General features: G+C 42.6%; 1 protein-coding gene across 1 annotated transcript; it reads left to right on the top strand.

Annotated features, from left to right (window-relative positions):
• The first annotated feature begins 7,384 nt into the window (after positions 1–7,384).
• On the top strand, positions 7,385–15,713 carry LOC147961622 (uncharacterized). The gene is made up of 4 exons (XM_087533879.1): positions 7,385–7,688; positions 7,745–8,436; positions 8,845–9,301; positions 15,709–15,713. Exons 1-4 carry the CDS (start codon positions 7,385–7,387, stop codon positions 15,711–15,713), a joined length of 1,458 nt encoding a protein of 485 aa, XP_087390005.1.
• Positions 15,714–21,405: the final 5,692 nt, after the last annotated feature.

Raw genomic sequence — 21,405 nt, 5'->3', positions numbered from 1 at the left:
TTATTCGGAAAGAATTTGTTAACAAGACTTGATCAACCTTGTTAGTGGATTCGTTTTGATAAGCAGGAGATAGATGAAATTAGAAGGCACAACCTTCTGTACCCTCCTTCTACTTTCTGTTATTTAGTGGAAATAAAGTAAAAATAGTATTTTTCTATCTGTTTTCTGATTTATCCGTGTAATATAAAAATACCCCGAAAATAAAAGTTCTCCAAATGCCCTGAAAATGAAATATGATTTTTTTCTAGAATATTTGAGAATATTTGGAACTTTGAACACATCAGGGGGGATCAACGACCTGGCCACGAGGGTGGAGGGCGCGCCCTACCCCCCTAGGCGCGCCCCCTGCCTCGTGGGCCCACTTTGGCCACCCTCCACTTATTCCTGCACCCACACACTCCTTATTCCTCCCACAAACACCATTATCCAGCTCAAGCACGCGTTTTAGCTCATTCTGCTGCGATTTTCGATCTCCTTGCTCAAAGCACCTCTCACAAAACTGCTTGGGGGGATTGTTCCTTGGTATGTGACTCCTCCATTGGTCCAATTAGTTTTTGTTCTAGTGCTTTATTCATTGCAAATTTGTGCTGCCTAGGTGACCCTGTTCTTGAGCTTCCATGTCAAATTTATATGGTTCCAAGTAGGTCTAATGCATGATATAGGATCTAGGCACTTGTAGGAGTTTTTACTATAAATTTTGTTTAGCTTGGTTCACTTTTATTTGAAGTTACTAAAAATTTCATAAATTTGCAGAAAATGATGAAGAGATTTTTGAGGGGCTCATCGAGCTGAAGCTCGAAGGAAAAGCAAAATGAAGAAGCACATAGGCCCAAATATAATTTGCCTCGCACCGCGGAGGTTCGGCCGTGTGAATGGCCTTCCGATGATTTCTTGAGAGAAGCTGGGATTTATGATGATTTCTATTCATTGGCTGAGAATGCAGGCCTCACCGACTTTCTCCGCGACCAACGCGAACAGTATCTCTTACTCACCAATACTTTTGTGCAAAGCTTCTACTATTTTCCTAAGGAATCACCTCCTTCAGTAGAGTTTCATTTATATGATGTGGTTAAGAAGATGCCATTAGATGAATTTTGCAAAGTTTGCAAAATACCTTTGGGTAGTTTAGAGGAACCACATTGTAAAGATGTGGACGGGTTTATTGACACTATTACTATGGGGGAAACTAGGAAATTTTCCGATGGAAGAATCTCTAGCATACATTTTCCTGTTTTACGCTACTTTGCCATATTTGCTAGTCGTTGCTTAATTGGTCGCGGAAACTATGGAAACCTTAGTGTTCCTGATATTATCATTTTATTCCATGGTTTATTTTGCGATAACACTGTTAGTATGGGCGGTATTATTGCTAAACGGTTAAGTTTGAACCGTACAAAGGGTCCCATCTTTGGAGGTATTTATGCTTCACGCCTTGCTGCATATTATAATATACTTATTAGGCATTATCAAAAGGAAGAAAAATTGCCGCCCACTTCTTATTTAGATTATAGGAGTATGGTTGCGCATGATTTCATTGTTAAGAATAAGGAAGGGGCGCTTAAATACAAATTGTTCTTTGATAAGCATCACCCTGAGACTATTATCTTGCCTGCTCCTTCCTTGTTTAATTTATTCGAAGGTCCGTATCCGGTTCCGTGGGCGGCCATTTACGCTTACCGGAACCCTACACCAGCCACGGAGCCGGAACCACAATTTGAGCCTCCACGACAATCTAACTATCAGTGGGATCAGGAGATGATTTCCAACTAGTGGCAATCAGAGTCTCCTTCTTCGCAGTACGACCACAGCTACACCTATGGATATCTGTCGGCCAATGCGTGGCAATAAACCAACTTAGGCCAAAAGCCTAAGCTTGCGGGAGTACATATTTCCCACTAACATTACATTTATGTCCACACACACTCATTGCTAGATGTCGGTGCTCATACTCTTTCACTATAATATCCATGCTAGTTTATTTTCTTTTTCTTGCCTTCTTCTTGTGTTTTTGTTAAATCTTAGGAAAAACCAAAAAAATTAGTAATAGCTTCTAGCTAGTTTACTTTCTTGCCGTAGTAGTAATAATTAAAAAGAAAACCCAAAAATAATTCCCGTTCTTCTTTTGTTTGTTGGGAGCTTTCCCGTGTAAATAGTTTTATTCCTTTTCTTTTCTTTGGGGGTCGATAGGAGAAGACCATAATTAAATTGTTGAAGTGGCTCTTATATGCATTATTGTTGATTTAACCAAGAGCCCATATTGCCTTGTCTTCTCCTGTTTATTGAATGCTCGCAGATTCCAGCTTACTCCAATGCACGTGCACTCTTATTATTATTCACATCATTTGGTTGTGCAAGTGAAAGGCAATTATGATGATATATGATGGACTGACTGAGATGAGAAAAGCTGGTATGAACTCGACCTCTCTTGTTTTTGTAAATATGATTAGTTCATCGTTCCTGATTGAGCCGATTATGAATGAACATGTTTGGAATGACAATTAGAGATGATAGTTACTTATGCCATGCTTGAGTAGCTATGAGTTATAATGGTTTACCTTGCGTGCCAACATGCTATTAAAATGGTTGTGATGTGGTATAGTGGGGTGGTATCCTTCTTTGAATGATTTAAGTGACTCAACTTGGCACATGTTCACACATGTAGTTGAAACAAAATCAACATAGCCTTCATGATATTTATGTTCATGGTGAATTTTATCCTACTCATGCTTGTACTCAATTTTTATTAATTTTAATGCATGTTCATGACTGTTGTCGCTCTCTAGTTGGTCGCTTCCCAGTCTTTTGCTAGCCTTCACTTGTACTAAGCGGGAATACTGCTTGTGCATCCAATCCCTTAAACCCCAAAGTTATGCCATATGAGTCCACTATACCTTCCTATATGCAGTATCTACCTGCTGTTCCAAGTAAATTTGTATGTGCCAAACTCTAAACCATCAAATGAAATTCTATTTTGTATGCTCGAATAGCTCATGTATGAACTAGGGTTGTCCGTACCTTCCATGCTAGGTGGGTTATTCTCAAGAGGAGTGGACTCCGCTCCTCACTCACGAGAAAATGGCTGGTCACCGGGATGCCCAGTCCCATGCTTTATGAAAACTAAATCGGATTAATTGCAAACAAAACTCCCCCGGGGCTATTGCTAGTTGGAGGCACTTGTTGTTTCGAGAAACCCATGGATTAATGCTTGTTGGTGGAGGGGAGTATAAACTTTACCATTCTGTTTGGGAACCGCATATAATGTGTGTAGCATGGAACATATCGCCATCTCTTGGTTGTTATGTTGACAATGGAAGTATGCCGCTCAACATATTATTTATCTCTGCTTTAAAATCAAGCTCCGGCACCACTACAAATCCCTGCTTCCCTCTGCGAAGGGCCTATCTATTTACTTTTGTGGTGAGTCATCACCCTCTTATTAAAAAGCACTAGCTGGAGAGCGCAACTGTCGTTTGCATCCATTACTATTAATTTATATTGGGTATGACTATGATTGGATCTCTTTTACCATGAATTACAATGTCTAGTCAATCCTTGATCTTTAAAGGTGATCTGCATTTATATTTTGCGGTCTAGGAAAGGGCTAGCGAGATACCATCTTGTTATATCATATCATGATTGTTTTGAGAAAGTGTTGTCATCTGAGATTTATTATTATTGCTAGCTAGTTGATTATGTTATTGACATGAGTAAACATGAGACCTAAGTGTTATTGTGAATGTGGTTAGTCATAATCTTTGCTGAAAACTTGAATGCTGGCTTTACATATTTACAACAACAAGAGCAAACAGAGTTTGTAAAAGTTTTTCTTTATCACTTTCAGTTTATCAACTGAATTGCTTGAGGACAAGCAAAGGTTTAAGCTTGGGGGAGTTGATACGTCTCCATCGTATCTACTTTTCCAAACACTTTTGCCCTTGTTTTGGACTCTAACTTGCATGATTTGAATGGAACTAACCCGGACTGACGCTGTTTTCAGTAGACTTTCCATGGTGTTATTTATGTGCAGAAAAAAAAGTTCTCGGAATGACCAGAAACTCCACAAAACATATTTTTGGAAAATATAAAAAAATCCTGTCCACGAGGGTGGGGGGCATGCCTGCCCCCTAGGGGCGCCCCCTACCTCGCGGGCCCCCTGACGCTCAACCGACCTCAACTCCAACTCCATATATTCACTTTCGGGGAGAAAAAAATCAGAGAGAAGGATTCATCATGTTTTACTATACGAGCCGCCGCCAAGCCCTAAAACCTCTCGGGAGGGCTGATCTGGAGTCCGTTCGGGGCTCCGGAGAGGGGGATTCATCGCCGTCGTCATCATCAACCATCCTCCATCACCAATTTCATGATGCTCAACGCCATGCGTGAGTAATTCCATCGTAGGCTTGCTGGACGGTGATGGGTTGGATGAGATCTATCATGTAATCGAGTTAGTTTTGTTACGGTTTGATCCCTAGTATCCACTATGTTCTGAGATTGATGTTGCTATGACTTTGCTATGCTTAATGCTTGTCACTAGGGCCCGAGTGCCATGATTTCAGATATGAACCTATTATGTTCTCATGAATATATGAGAGTTCTTGATCCTATCTTGCAAGTCTATAGTCACCTACTATGTGTTATGATCCATCAACCCCGAAGTGACAATAATCGGGACCACTCTCGGTGATGACTGTCGTTTGAGGAGTTCATGTATTCACTATGTGTTAATGCTTTGTTCTGGTACTCTATTAAAAGGAGGCCTTAATATCCCTTAGTTTCCGATAGGACCCCGCTGCCACGGGAGGGTAGGACAAAAGATGTCATGCTAGTTCTTTTCCATAAGCACGTATGACTATATTCGGAATACATGCCTACATTACATTGATGAATTGGAGCTAGTTCTGTGTCACCCTATGTTATGATTGTTACATGATGAACCACATCCGGCATAATTCTCCATCACCGATCCAATGCCTACGAGCTTTTCACATATTGTTCTTCGCTTATTTACTTTTCCGTTGCTACTGTTACAATCACTACAAAACCCGAAAATATTACTTTTGCTACTGTTACCGTTACTTCCATATTACTTTGCTACTAAATACTTTGATGCAGATACTAAGTTATCCAGGTGTGGTTGAATTGACAACTCAACTGCTAATACATGAGAATATTCTTTGACTCCCCTTGTGTCGAATCAATAAATTTGGGTTGAATACTCTACCCTTGAAAACTGTTGCGATCCCCTATGCTTGTGGGTTATCAGTGTTCCTCTTCATTCTTCAAGTACACCAAAATATCATCAATGAACACCACAAAAAACTTATCCAAGAACTCCATGAACACCTTATTCATCATACTCATAAAATAGGCAGGGGCATTAGTCAATCCAAATGACATAACCGTACACTCGTATAACCCGTACCTTGTCGTGAAAGCGGTCTTAGGTATATCCTGTTCTCGGATCTTCAGGTGGTCGTCCTGATCGCAGGTTGATCTTGGAGAATACTTTAGCTCCTTGCATCTGGTCAAACAAATCATTGATCATCGGTAGTGGGTACTTGTTCTTGATCGTCACTTCATTCAGTTCCCAATAATCAACAACCATTCTCAAAGATCCATCCTTCTTCTCAACCAAAAGTACTCGGGCTCACCACGGTGACGAACTTCATCGAATGTAACCTTTCTCCAATAACTCCTTGATCTGCTTCTTAATCTCCTCCAGATCATTTGTGGGCATCCGGTATGGTCTCTTCGATATCAGTCTAGTGCCTGGCAACAGCTCTATCAAAAATTCAATGTATCGATCCGGTGGCATGCCTCGTAACTCCTCTGGAAATACATATGGATAATTCTTCACTACATGCACTTCCTCCTTAACAACTCTAGAGAGAGAATTTACTTGGGTTCTCCTTGGCGCATGCCTGGATACATACTTGATCCTTTTTCCCTCTAGTGTGGTGAGCAGAATTGTCTTGCTGGCGCAATCGATGTTTCCCCCATACATCGATAGCCAATCCATTTCTAGTATCACATCCAATCCTTGTGACTCCAAAATTATCAGTTCGGAGGGGAAAACATCACTAGTAGAAAAAGGGTCAAATGTGCGACACATTAGTCCCGGTTTGTAACAGAACCGGCACTAATGTGTCCATTAGTGCCGGTTCCAACGGCTAGGCGGGAGGAGCTCTTTAGTGCCGGTTCATGGCGAACCTTTAGCACCGGTTCATGCCACGAACTGGTACTAATGAGAGTGGTGGCAGGATGTTGTCAGAGTGGGGCCCCTCCAGCACCTTTAGTACCGGTTCGTGCCACGAACCGGTACTAATGGTCGTCCTATATAAACCCTTCGCCCACCAGCACTCTATTCTTCCCCCTTTCCCCTCTCCCTCTCCTCTGTTCTTCCCATCTTCCTCTCGAGTTCATCACAAAATTTTCCCCAAATTTGTCAAGATTTGCAGGCCCCCATCCATTCAAATGATCACAAAGGTTAGCAACTTTGTCCTTTCATCTCTCATTGCTAGATTAGCTCTTGCATTGGTTTATATAGTGATTAATTGTGGGTTTTAGTAATTTGGGAGGAATTATATGTGGTAGTATTTGATTTATATGCAAATTGAGGTCAAAATAACACTTAGTGCATATGTAGGTGTGGTTTACTTAGTGCCTTCTAAATCTCTGTCGTAACCACCGTCGATCGCCCGCACCGTCCCGTCGCCGGCACCACCTTGTGGTGAGCCTCTTGTTCATGAAATTTTATATAAAAAATTGATGTTTGTGTGATTTGGATATATAGTTACTCGTATAATTATCTTACCCGTACGTTGTTTGTTATACATAGTGCCATGGTTTTGATATCCGTCCCCGTCGGGCCTCGCCCTTGTTATGATTTGGATGTGGTATATTGTCTTTTAAAACTATTTGTTGCATTTCGTGTTTATGACAAATTATGTCCATCAAGCTGACATAGATATTTGTATGTAGGAGGTAGTTGAACTGGAAATTCCAACCGACCCTATTGTCGAGAGGTTAAATTTAGTTGAAAGAGAAAATGAGGATTTGAAATAAAGATTGAAAAGAATTGAGGGGGAGAAGATGGGATTGGAGTTCCATGTTGCCGATGTCGTCGATGATCACAAGATTAAGATGGAGAAAATGCTCTTGAAGATTAGAAAGATTAGAAAATATGCCATTCATAGTGAGGCTTGGTATCATTATGCTGTTGGATCAATTGTTACCTTAGTTGCGATCTTGATCGCATTTGTTGTTGCATTTAAATTCTTTAGCTAGAGAGTTATTTTTTTGTTGCATTTAAGTGTTGTATGAACTTTATTTATGAACTTTATGTATTGTATTAATTTGGTGTTTTCGGTGCTGTGTATTGAAGATGAGCCGGCAATGGATGTACGATGACCGATGCTCTCCCGAGTTCATTAATGGCGTGCATACTTTTCTGCTTGCGGCTGAGGCAAACAAGCAGGCGGATGGTTTTATGCCTTGTCCATGTGCTGGCTGTAAGAATGGTCACAATTACTCTACGTCAAGAAACATTCACGTCCACCTGTTTGAGTCCGGTTTCATGCCCCACTATAATGTTTGGACCAAGCACGGAGAAAGAGGAGTTATGATGGAAGAAAATGAAGAAGAAGAGGACGACGACAGCTATCCTGCCATGGGTTCCCTGAATAGGATGATACAACAATGAGGGAAGAAGCTGAGCCGGTAATGCGGGAAGAAGTTGAGCCGGCAACGCGGGAAGAAGCTGAAGAAGAGGCATCGGATGAGCCCGTTGATGATCTAGGTCAGGCCATTGCTGATGCAAAGAGAAACTGCGCAAGTGATTTGGAGAAGAAGAAGTTGCAACACATGTTAGAGGATCACAAAAAATTGTTGTACCCGAATTACATAGGTGACAAGAAAAAGTTGGGCACCACACTGGAATTGCTACAATGGAAGGCAGAGAATGGTGTCTCTGACAATGGATTTGGAAAGTTGCTGGTAATGATAAAGAATATGCTTCCAAAGGACAACGAACTGCCCAAGAGTACGTATGAAGCAAAGAAGGCTGTCTGCCCCCTAGGGTTAGAGGTGCAGAAGATACATGCATGCCCTAATGATTGCCTCCTCTACCGCGGTGAGTACGAGGATTTCAACGCTTGCCCGGTATGTGGTGCATTGCGCTATAAGATCAGCCGCGATGACCCTGGTGATGTCGAGGGCGAGCGCCCTAGGAAGAAGATTCCTGCCAAGGTGATGTGGTATGCTCCTATAATACCACGGTTGAAATGTTTGTTCCAAAACAAAGAGCATGCCAAGGCGATGCGATGGCACAGAGAAGACCGTAAGAAAGACGGAAAGTTGAGAGTACCTGCTGACGGGTCGCCGTGGAGAAAAATTGAAAGAAAGTGCGGGAAGGAGTTTGCAGATGACGGAAGGAACGTATGGTTTGGTCTAAGCGCAGATGGCATTAATCCTTTTGGGGAGCAGAGCAGCAACCATAGCACCTGGCCTGTGACTCTATGTTTGTATAACCTTCCTCCTTGGTTGTGCATGAAGCGGAAGTTCATTATGATGCCAGTGCTCATCCAAGGCCCTAAGCAACCCGGGAACGACATTGATGTGTACCTAAGGCCATTTGTTGAAGAACTCTTACAACTACGGAATGGAACAGGTGTACGTGCATGGGATGAGGACATGGGGGAAGAATTTGACCTAAAGGTATTGTTGTTCGTGACCATCAATGATTGGCCTGCTCTCAGTAACCTTACAGGACAGACAAACAAGGGATACCGCTCATGCATGCACTGTTTGGACGATACCGACAGTATATATTTGGCTAATTGTAAGAAGAATGTGTACCTGGGACATCGTCAATTTCTTCCGAGCAGGCATCCCATAAGAAAGAAAGTCAAGCATTTCAAAGGTGAGGCGGATCACCGGACGAAGCCTCGCCACCATACTATTGCTAATGTACATGATATGGTCTTTGGAAAGGGTCCTAGTGGACAACCTGTTCCGAATGACGCTGACGGACACGCACCCATGTGGAAGAAGAAATCTATATTTTGGGACCTGCCCTATTGGAAAGACCTAGAGGTCCGCTCTGCAATCGACGTGATGCACGTGACGAAGAATCTTTGTGTGACCCTACTTGGCTTCTTGGGCGTGTATGGGAAGACAAAAGATACACCTGAGGAACGGGAGGACCAGCAACGTATGCACGGAAAAGACGGCATACATAAGGGTCATGCAAGCTATGCTCTTACCAAAGAAGAGAAGGAAATCTTCTTTGAATGCCTGCTCAGTATTAAGGTACCGTCTGGCTTCGCGTCGAATATAAAGGGAATAATAAACATGGAAGAGAAAGAGTTCCAGAACCTAAAGTCTCATGACTGCCACATGATTATGACGCAACTGCTTCCGGTTGCATTGAGGGGACTCCTACCGGAAAATGTTCGATTAGCCATTGTGAAGCTATGTGCATTCCTCAATGCAATCTCTCAGAAGGTAATCGATCCAGAAATCATACCAAGGTTATAGAATGATTTGGTGCAATGTCTTGTCAGTTTCGAGTTGGTGTTCCCATCATCCTTCTTCAACATCATGACGCACGTCCTAGTTCACCTATGTAAAGAGATTAATGTTTTGGGTCCTGTATTTCTACACAATATATCCCCTTTGAGAGGTTCATGGGAGTCTTAAAGAAATATGTTCATAACCGTGCTAGGACAGAAGGAAGCATCTCCAAGGGCCATGAAAATGAGGAGGTCATTGAGTTTTGTATTGAGTTTATTCCTGACCTTAAGCCGATTGGTGTTCTTGAACCGCGGCATAAGGGCAGACTGGATGGAAAAGGCACGCTAGGAGGGGAACAAATAATATGTATGGACGGACATTCTCTCACGGAAGCACACTACACAATTCTACAGAATTCCCCCTTGGTGGCTCCGTATTTGGATGAACATAGGAATTTGCTACGCTCCAAACACCCGGAGCGGTCTGATGACTGGATTACACGTGAACAAACCAGGAGTTTCGCCAGCTGGTTGTAGACACATACCATGCATGATGCCTCTATTGAAGATGACCTGTACCTGCTGTCCGAGTTACCATCTTCGAATATAATGACTTTCAAAGGGTATGAGATAAATGGTAATACATTTTACACAATCGCCCAAGATAAGAAGAGCACCAACCAAAATAGTGGTGTCCGCTTTGATGCAGAAACCAAGACGGGAAAGGAAACGTATTATGGTTATATACAGGACATATGGGAACTTGACTATCGACGTGGTTTGAAGGTCCCTTTCTTTCGGTGCAAATGGGTCAATATGACACGAGGCGGGGTAACGGAAGACCCGCAGTACGGAATGACAACAGTGGATCTCAACAATCTTGCGTATGCATACGAACCATTCGTCCTAGCCAATGATGTGGCACAGGTTTTCTATGTGAAGGACATGTCTACCAAGCCGAGAAAAAGAAAAGATAAGGAAGCGAATGCATCGTACGATGAGCCAAAGCGGCACATAGTTCTTTTTGGGAAGAGAAACATCGTGGGAGTGGATGACAAGATAGACATGTCAGGAGATTATGAAAAGTTTGATGAAATTGCTCCATTCATAGTGAATATTGACCCGAGCATCCAGTTAAATGATGAAGATTTTCCATGGCTACGGCGCAAAGGGACACACGCGAAGAAAAAGTTTCACACCCAAAGATCTGGGATGTGATCGGCTTCACTATCATCACCTTCTTCTGTGTTTCACACCTAGGAGGGATTCTCTGTAATAGTTGGGTAGCTAGAATTTGAAACGCGAAGAAATTTTATGTGCAAACAAACTGGATGCACTTCGCGTACAAAATGGACAATCTCTTTCGAAGTATCAGGGTTTCGGACGAAAACTCATCTGTTACAAAGGCATTTCATTTTTAAAATAACCTAAGCATTCCCAAATTGAATATAATGATAAAAACACACTAATATTAAACATAAGAAAAAGGAATCACTGAAAAATCTATTTTCAAAGTTAAGTTATTCACAAACTAGTGATTTATAGAAATTTCAAATAATTCAAAATTTAAACTATTCAAATTTGAAAACTACGGGCACTAACAGAAAGTTTGTAATTTTTTGTACCTAAAGCCAAAATATTCACAAAGAAACTCTAGATACAACAAAAAACAACTGAAAAATAAATAAAGCAAAAAAAACAAAAAAATAAAAAAGCCCGCCTACTGGGCCAAAGCGGCCTGCATACGACTAGAAACCCAAGGTGTTGTTGGGCTAGGATGCAGGCCCGCAAAGGCCCTATAGGCCCATAGGGCAGCACAGAACAGGTAGGCCCAGTAGGCCTGCTTTGGAGAGGATCTAGAGAGAGCTACCGCACTAGGGCTTATAAACTAGTGCGGATGCCCCTCAGCTAGCAAGGTGGGACTAAACTTGCCGCACCGCACATGCGCTAGCACACCCCCTTTAGTACCGGGTCGTGGCTCCAACCGGTACTAAAGGGGGGGTCTTTAGTACCGGTTGGTACCACCACCCGGTACTAAAGGGGTGCCGTTCCCGCTGCTTGGCCTGGCCAAAAAAGACCTTTAGTACCGGTTGGTGGCTTCAACCGGTACTAAAGGTTGTTCTATATAAGAAAACACTTCAAAAAATTTGTCAGTTTCTCATCTCCCTCTGCTTCTTTCTCCTTGCCCCGTCGCCGCCGCCCCTCGTCGCCGCCCCCGTCATCGTCCGTCGGCGTCGCCGTCCCCGTCGTCCCCGTCGCCGCGCCGCGCCCCGTCGTCGCGCCCCGCCCCGTCCTCCCGTCGTCCCCGCCCGTCCCGTCCCCGTCCCCATCCCCGTCGTCACCGCCCGTCTATGTCCCCGCCGCCGCCCCCCGTCGTCGCGCCTCGCCGGTGAGCTCCTGCCCCGGCCGCACACACACACATTGTGTTATAGAAATATTAGAAATGTTAGTTATATAGAAATATTAGAAATGTTAGTTATATAGAAATGTTTTTTAGTTATAGAAATATTAGAAATGTTAGTTTTAGTTATAGAAATATTAGAAATGTTAGTTTTAGTTATAAAATTTAGAATTTGCATATTTGAAATCACAATCCATCATTTAAAAAATGTTACTTTACTCTTGTGGCATGTAGTATTTGTTGTCGATGATGCCCGGCCCGCATCCTCGCCGTCGGCCCGCTCGCGACGACGTCCTGCTTCAGAGGACCCATGTCCGGGACTGGGCTCCGCCGGGCTGGCACTGGGAGGTGCTACCTTCAGGGGCGCGACGCATGGTGAGGAACCCGGCCCCGGGTCCCGTCGTCGACCCTGATCTCCTTTGGTGGCATTCTCTTGGGCCACTTTTGGTGCGAAGGGAGACGGCCCCGCCGGAGGTGGTACGTCACCATGTCAGGGAGGAGGACGAGCACGTCCATCGCTACATGGCTGCTATGGATGTCAGGTTCTCCAATACCTGTCAGGTTCTTTAGGGAGATCACCCGAGCTATGATCTAGTGATGGTTCCTTCACTTTGGTTGTCCACCGCCTAGATTACTCTCTAGTATTCGATCTTTATTAGCTAGCTAGCTAGCTAGTGATGTATTCGATATATAATATTCGAGATGATGTATTCGAGATTATATCTATTATTCGAGACGATGTATTCGAGATTATATCTATTATTCGAGACGATGTATTTGAGATTATATTCGATGATACTTATTATGTACTATGATTGATTCAGTTTTTCCTTATTAATTGATTGCATCCATGCATTGTAATTTGAATATATTTCTTTTGGATTAGTTAAATAAAACCTATGGCGGACAATACCGGCAGAGAGGGAGAAGAGGACCTGTTCAATATCATACACAATCCTCGCGGGCCAGATGATGATCAGAATGAAGAAGATTATGACGGCTCCGAATATCTAAACAACACCGGGGAGGGTGATATGATATTCGATCGCGACGACTGAATTGATGAAGTCATGAACTATGAACATGACGAAGAAAATGTTGATCTTGAAACAACAAAGACCAGCGAGGTATATATATTTATATAAGCAGGCATCTGGTGATCATCACATGTTTTAAATGACTTGAAAATATATTAACGAATGGATCTTTCTTCTTTCAGCCATCTGGATCGAGCAAATCTTCAGGCAACAGGAAACGAGGCCCGAACAAAAAGTTGAAGGAGGGCGTAAAGTACAATATCGAGGCCATCAAACCTAATGGCGAACCATTAGCGCCTAAGAAGATTGTGGACAAGTTCATTCGTCAGTGCGGAGTTCTTGTGAAGGACCAACTCCCGATCTCCCTTCAAGAATGGAGAGAGCCAGCAAAGCCACGGCTAGGAGTTACTTTTGTCGACAGACAAAAACTTCTGCTTTGGGAAACGCTCATGGAAGATGGCGGTTGCATTCAACAACCACAAGAATCTTGTATGGGACAAGTACGTCAAGGGAGGAAGGAAGACTCCAGTATTCGAGGGAACACTAGAGAAGCAAAGTGCCCATTGGGACGATTTCGTGAAATTCAAGGATTCAGAATTATCTAAGGAACGGTCGAGAATAAACAAGGCCAATGCCGCAAAAAAGGATAAGTTCCATAAGCTGGGGCCAAGTGGCTATGCGGTGGGAATGCCTAAGTGGGATAAGTCTGAGAAAGAGATGGAGGATGCAGGTGTCACTCCAGAAACATTGAGCTGGCCCCCCAGGTGCAGGACTTGGTTCTATGCGCATGGGGGGGAGTTGGACCCGAAGACAGGCAAAGTTTCGAAGAAGGAATGTCTGGACGGAGCCGACGATAAGCTACTTGTTGCAATAGAAGAGGCTCGATCGGGGGTGTTCGAGCCCAATAGAGAGAACGACGAGCTTACGCGTGCCCTAGGAAATCCTGAACACCCAGGAAGAACACGAGGCAAGGGCGCTATTCCGTGGTATGAGGGGTTTTCATACTTGAACGCTGACTATAGAACCCGTGCGAGAAATAAGATTGCGGAGGAGAAGAAGAGGAAGATGGAGGAGGAGCAGAGGAAGCTGGACTATGAACGCCTTCAAGGCCTAGAATCAGCGCACACGGACTTGGCAGTCAAATTCCAGCAGCAGCAGGAGCAGATTGACTCACTTAGCCAGCAAAGGGGGTCTCAGCAGCTGCAGCAACTAGCGGATGATCCAGCATTGGATAGCACCGTCCCATCCATGCCGACAAGTAGCGTGGGTTCCGCCTTGGCGACGCATTGCTGGATAGCTACCTAGTGGATGACATCATGGAGAACACTAACTGCGAGCTACACTTCAAAATGAAGAACACATCCATGAAGGTGGCGGACGCCCTTGCTTTTACAAATCCCCCCGAGGCAACATTCCATTGCAACCCGATTCCAGTGGGCTATGCTCGTGTCTTGGTTGATGAGGTGGTGGACCAATATTCGGGGCTAGAGCTTGACATTCCTGGAGGTGACGAGGAGCACACACTGGGAGAGGCCAACCATCGTATCATCCTATGGAGAAAGGATTGCATCATCTTTCGAAGGCCACCGACACCGCGTCATCCGACTCTTCGTCGAAGTCCGCCACCAAGTCAGCAGACTCCCGCTCGTCCAAGTCCACCAACGCGTCAGGCCACTCCTCCTCCAAGTCCGACACAGCTTCAGGCCACTCCTCCTCCTCCAAGTCCGGCAAAGCGTCAGGCCACTCCTCCTCCAAGTCCGGCACAGCTTCAGGCCACTCCTCCTCCTCCAACTCAGCCACGTCAGCCGTCTTCGCCGCCTCAGCATTCACGGAAGAGAGCCGCCTCAGCTATGGTGCCTAGCGGTACAAGTCGAGGTAGTATTGGAGGTACAGGCGGAGGCAAGCGATTTCAATATGGTCCAAGCAGCCTAGCGCCTCTTCCGCAGAGGCCTTACGACAAGTCCGAGAAGGAAAACACAGCCATATCGAATGCCGAGGTGGAAGCCCATTTTGCACTGAAACCGCCACCGCCGCCAAGGGAGAAAGTGTTTGAGGAAAAGATTGACCACTTCATTCGTATGGCTAGACCACCACCTCAGGAAGTTAAATCGAGCATGTCTACAGAAAGAGGCAAGCTCGAGCTTGAGCAAATCAGCTGGAAAAACATGCGGTAAAACTGTTCCCTAGCTGGGAGAACAGGTGGCACAATCAATCCCCCCGCTTATTGTGCCAACAACACATGAGAGTACACGTGCCCAATATTATTGTGGGCAAACCGTTTATGTTCCCGAGCTGGGCGATGTGGTAATAACCGAGGAGCATATTGAGCAGGCTGAAATGCTCAAGATCACTATTGGACAACTCCTCGATATCGATCCCATGCCTCTGATTGGAGAGGATGAAATAAAACGGAAATATGTCCCGGGCCAACCATTGGTTGAGCCAGACGAGGTCAAGAAGCTCCCAATGAGAATGTATGAATTGCATCAATGGTACATGGACATTACCACATCGAGAGTCCCTCATGGTGAATGTCAAGAAGGATCATTACTACCATGAGAAAGCTGTGTTCGTTGAGTATTCAGAACTATTTCAGTTATACAATCAAGACGCACTCGACAAATCTATTGTCAGTTGTTATTGTCTGTAAGTGATTTCTTTCTGTAATTTAAGTCTCAAGCTAGCTGTAGTGATCATTTTGATCAATCATTACCTATAATTATCCTCACTATATTCTTTTTTCTATGGTATTATGCAGGATGAAGATTTATGAATTGAAAAAGGTGGATGTTATGGCATTGGGTTTGTTGACCCAAATACCATTAATGAATACACATGGAAATTAGATCCATATTACGAAAAAAGTGCGGAGGAAAGCATGCTAGAGTTCTTCAAGCGCCTCAAATACAATGAAGATATACTACTTCCTTACAACTTCGAGTGAGTCACATTGTCTTGTACTACAAATTCTGTTTTTGTCTACTAGCTAGCTACATGTTTTTGCTTACATATGCCCGCTTAATTAAGACATGCAAACGTGTGTGGATGCAGATTTCACCGGATCTTGTTAATCATTAAAGTTGATGAAGGAACAGTTGAAATACTAGACTCACTACTTAAGAAAGCAAGTGACTACACCATCTTGTCTGGGATAGTCAACAGGTAATTTCAATCATTATTAACTATATCTCGGCCTATTTAGTTCATCATTTCCTGATATGAACTATTTAATAACCCCTTTATTCATTTTCTTTGTCGGCGGGCAGGGCTTGGGCAAAGTTCATCAGCGTCACTCCAGGCCAATGGAACCGAAAGCTGAAATGGTATCGACCCAAGGTAAGTAATTAAGTAGTACCAGCTTGATTAATTATTATCTGATCAAATTCCATTCTTGTAAAGGCCCTAAAGCAGGCGCCGGGGAATAATCTGTGTGCATACTACGTTTGCGAGAACATTCTCATGATGGCGTCCGAAAGGAGCAGATCTCGAAGACAGGAGTGGGTACGTTTGTCAGAACACTATTCACAATTTGTACACCATTATCGATATCTAGTCACACAACTAATACACGTGCATATTGATCTCCTTCTTAACAGTTCAAAGAGGTGCAGGAGCAGCTCCTACCAATGGAGTGCATACAAGCAATTCAAGAGGAAATAACGGGATTTTTGCTCGACCAGGTCATAGATCCCAAAGGAGAATACTATTACCCGCTACCGCCCCCATGAACCACTTCCAATTGTTATCGTGCTCCGAAGGCACCAATTAGGCTAATGCCACTGGCTCCGAAGGCACCAATTAGGAGAAATTGTATATAGCTAGCTAATTGTATATATATACATGTGTGTATATATGTGTGAATTAATTAATGGTGGTTGTGAGACATTCGATGATATATATATATATGATCGGTTCTACTAGAAATTCTATTTATATATATGCATAACGTGTACAATATGTAGTATCATAAAATACCAGCAAACAAAAAAGAATTAAATGGAAAACACAAGATTAAATGAAAAAGAAATCATAAACCCAAAACCCCCAACCTTTTAATACCGGTTGGTGTCACCAACCGGTACTAAAGGGCTCCCTGCCCCCGGAGCTGGCTCGTGCCACGTGGTTGCCCTTTAGCACTGGTTCGTGCTAAACCGGTACTAAGGGGGGGGACCTTTAGTGCCCACACTTTAGTGCCGGTTAACAAACCGGCACTAAAGGGCCTTACGAACCGGTGCTATTGCCTGGTTCTGAACTAGTGCATGCCTACCTATGGTTATTGGCATCTCAAAACATCCTTGGCTTGCCATATACTCCGCTCCTGGCGAGCTTACTAACATAGGGGTCCTAAGAACTTTGGTGGGAAACTTATACTTATCCACAAATCCCCTTAAAATGTATGAATGCGATAAACCAATATAAAAAACGGTTGCAGTAAATGACTTTACCAAAAACTTACAGATAACTACATCTGGCTGCTCTTCAACCTCCTCCACGTTCACGTGGTTCACCTGTCCCCTGTTGAAAGGGTTGGGCTTCTTCCCAGAGCTTCCATTGCCATTTCCATTCTTTGGTTCAGGACACTCATTGGCATAGTGTCTGCTACCTCTTAAGCTTGTGTTGGATTTCCCCGAAGAGGAGAGGATGATGCAGCGAAGTAGCGTAAGTATTTCCCTCAGTTTTTGAGAACCAAGGTATCAATCCAGTAGGAGGCTACGTGCGAGTCCCTCGTACCTACACAAAACAATAGCTCAACGCAACCAACACAATTAGGGGTTGTCAATCCCTTCACGGTCACTTACGAGAGTGAGATCTGATAGAGATGATAGATAATATTTTTGGTATTTTAGGTATAAATATGCAAGGTAATATAAAAGGTTAAAAAGCAAAGCAAATATAAAGTGATTGGAGATTGATATGATGAGAATAGACCCGGGGCCATAGGTTTCACTAGTGGCTTCTCTCAAGAGCATAAGTATTTCTACGGTGGGTGAACAAATTACTTTTGAGCAATTGACAGAATTGAGCATACACTACACCACAACACTACATCCCCAACACACAAGTCGGTAGGGAAAACAACGTTCACCAACAGACAATCGGTCGGAAAAGACTATTGCCGACCGACCAAGTCTGTTGGGGAAAGTCCAGACGGGAAAGCCTTTTCCCGACCAACATATCTTTCCCGACCGACTGTTTGATGGCTATCGAAAGCATTGCCGATCGACTTTCGGTTGGCCCTGCTATGAACCTTTCCCGACTGACCGTCTGATGATAAAATTTCCTACCGACTGTCTGATGGTACTTTCTTTGCCGATCGACTTTCTGTTGGCCTTGCCATAAACCTTTCCCGACCGACAGTCCGACGGCAGTACATTTGCCGACCAACTTCCTCTCAGCCCTGCCATAAAACTTTCCCGACCAACAGTAGGACGTTGTTATCTTTTGCCAACCAACAGTTTGATAGCATTTTTTTTAGCCGAGCAATATATATTTAATACCCAGCCATTATTTGGCTTGTGCCTTGCCAAACAATATCAATCAAGTTGCATATCTCATTGCAACAGAAACTTGCATGAACTCTAAAAATATTAAACCAGAACCAAAGAAGAATATTCTTATATAGGTAAAAAGGTAACTAACTAAAAGGAGGAAACATTTATGTTTCAATCACCAAGACTCCTGATTGGTTTATAAAATGATAGATGCATGTCTGACGATTCATTGTTTTCTCCTTTACACAAAATACCCAATTGACAAGACACCATATAGGTTTACAAAATGCTAACTAAAAGACACATTGTATTTGCTCCATTACACAAAATGTCTAGCTGATGCAAACTGCCATCTTCATGGTTCCTTCCCGGTCCTCTTGTATGTCATTCCTACAAAGGATAAAAGGGTCACCGGTGAATTCATCCATTCATAGAGATAATGGCAAAAAGAATAATTGTATAAAGCATCAATGGAAAAAACAAACTCAGATTTTAGTATTATAAAAACAGGGCATGTTCTAATTAGAATCTGTGATGTGTTAGACATAATAAAGCATCAATGCCACACCGACCCACCATATAGCATGCATCAATCTCCTCAAGCCGCGGACCAGGAAGTATATTAAACGGAAAAGGAGTATATGCATCATCTGGCCATAGGGCAACAATTTAACATGTCCAGACACCCAATCATTGGGAGAACCACATCCACCACCGGACACACGAAAAACATTTTTGAAGAAAAGACTGCACTAATTTTCTTTCTTTTTCTTCTCTGGGGTGGAAAAGACCGCACTTTGCTGCACTAGATGGCAATACATTAGGCAAAATGATTACTATCTAATACACAGCTAGGAGTTTCAATGATGAGTGCAGCATGCCCTGGGAAAAGCATTCTCAAAAACCCACGTACATCAGGAGGTTATACATACTTTCCCTATGTTAAAAATGAATCTCAAGGAGAAGAATCTATTCGCAATCATTTCCAAATGCAGTACTAAGCACATGAGGACTTGCAAAATACCAAACAAAAAGCATCTGAACTTACACTCCACTTGACTATTATATTCATAAAAGCATCTGAACTGACACTCCACCTGACTATTATATTCATAAAAACATTTGTACTTCAGTGCCACAAATTAGATTAAATTGACGACCATCCTCTGATCTCACTGCACTAAGTTGTGGCAACTGCGGGAGAGATGCGAGCGAATTAACAATGACCTTTTTAGAACTAACCTGCTTATGACATATGCATGGTAGGATCACCATTAAGCACCTGACTTGCTACTGCTCAGGATTCAGAAACTGAGAAGATTTCTCCTATACAGTACACAAATACTGTTAGGATCAAGGAGGTATGCACATAAATTAATTTTCCAATAGATATCAGCGCTTTAAATGGAATATTATGAAGCTTTCCTTCCCCACTAAAAAACTGAGCAAAATTTATCTCAAGAATGTTCACTTATGATAACCAAGAGAAACTATCTATGCATACAAGTGTTTTAGAAGCAACAATATAGTACTTGCAACCCAGGATATAGGTTCCATTCGTTTCATCCATCACTATACATTTAATTTTCCATGGATTGACAGTAGTGACCACAATTCACATGCAAAACACTATGTAGAAACTGCAAATACACTGGGAATCCTACTTGATTGAATCTTGATGCATAGCAAGTGGAGTACTAACAAATTAAAGTCCTTACCTGCACCGCTGGTCCTTTGCTTCATTTTTCTAAAACCTGCAAGCATTTCATATGTGAGTGCAGTCCTTTTTTTGTTCAATGAATCACATGCTGCAAGAAATAATAAAAGCCATTAGCTAGCTTCATGCCATATCTTAAAATGCATCGCTACACCAATATGAGTTGCTCTACAATGTACAGATAAATAGTACGAGATGTATTCATAAATAAATAACAAATTTCTTCATGGATACAATGGCCTTATAAAGCTGAACTGTCTACAGTTGTGAAATCATTCTCATTGCAAAATTGCAAATAAAAGATGTTGTAAGTCTATACAAGCCTAAGAGTAGAACCCCTTAACTGAAATATTCTGGAAGTTACAGAACTACTAAAGCAAATTTATAGTGAAAATAAAACTCTAAAATCTTTAGAAGCATTGCTGTCGAAATACAAACGACTAGATATATATGTATTTTATCATGATTCCAGAAAAACTGTACCAAGTACTACAGAACTATTGTTGCAAAATTATGGAGAAAAGAAGTTGCAAGTTAATACAAGCCTAAGTGTAAAACAACTGAAGAATTCAAATAATCTACAAGCTTCACAGAAGTAATTTTGCAAAAATACAGAAATACAACATTAAATCCATATAACCATGAGTGATGCTATGTCTTCCTACCGAAAATCCTTGATTGGTGCTATGTCTTCCTACCTTAAATCCTTCTGCCAGAATTGGAGCATTGAGACTAACAATTTAACATACACTTGCAGTGTGTTGCCCTATAGCAAGAAATAAGCAGGACGGACAGGAACAGGGAAGGATTGTATGTGGGGAGAGAAAAAGTAAACGATACCTTGTTGTTAGTCGGAAAGAGTAGCAAAGCTCCAGCCTCTAGGTCAATATCGTCCTCGTAGAAGTCATCGACGAAGAAGTCTATTTCCGCCATCTTGCAGAGCCTGTGTATGGTGTGTCTCAACTCTCACCTGGTTCAGAGGATGAAAATTTAATATAATCCTCTATTTAAAAGAATTCTACAATGCTTAACTAAAATTCTGAAACATTAGTATGATTATTTGGACTTTTCATGGATGAAGCTAGTTCTCAGGGTTGTCCCTCGTATCAAAGCACGGATATGTGGATAAATTTATATATATATAAAGTAATGAACTTTCATAGGAATAATACCCTTTTATTAACCTTCAAGCATCCTATGAAATCACACATTACAACTCACAAGCTCTAAAGTTCACAAATCAATC

The sequence above is a fragment of the Triticum urartu genome, chromosome 7A (genome assembly GCF_056163025.1).
Source record: "Triticum urartu cultivar PI428250 chromosome 7A, HENAU_Tu73, whole genome shotgun sequence".
NCBI lineage: Eukaryota > Viridiplantae > Streptophyta > Magnoliopsida > Poales > Poaceae > Triticum > Triticum urartu.
Note: the sequence above shows the minus strand (reverse complement) of the source record. Positions and strands in the feature narration are given on the sequence as shown.

Coding starts and splice junctions, on each gene's coding strand:
- LOC147961622 (XM_087533879.1), top strand. CDS start 7,385: ATGAGCCGGCAATGGATGTACGATGACCGATGCTCTCCCGAGTTCATT. Junction 7,689..7,744: donor CATGGGTTCCCTGAATAGGA/TGATACAACAAT, acceptor AAGTTGAGCCGG/CAACGCGGGAAGAAGCTGAA. Junction 8,437..8,844: donor TTGCAGATGACGGAAGGAAC/GTATGGTTTGGT, acceptor GCTAATTGTAAG/AAGAATGTGTACCTGGGACA.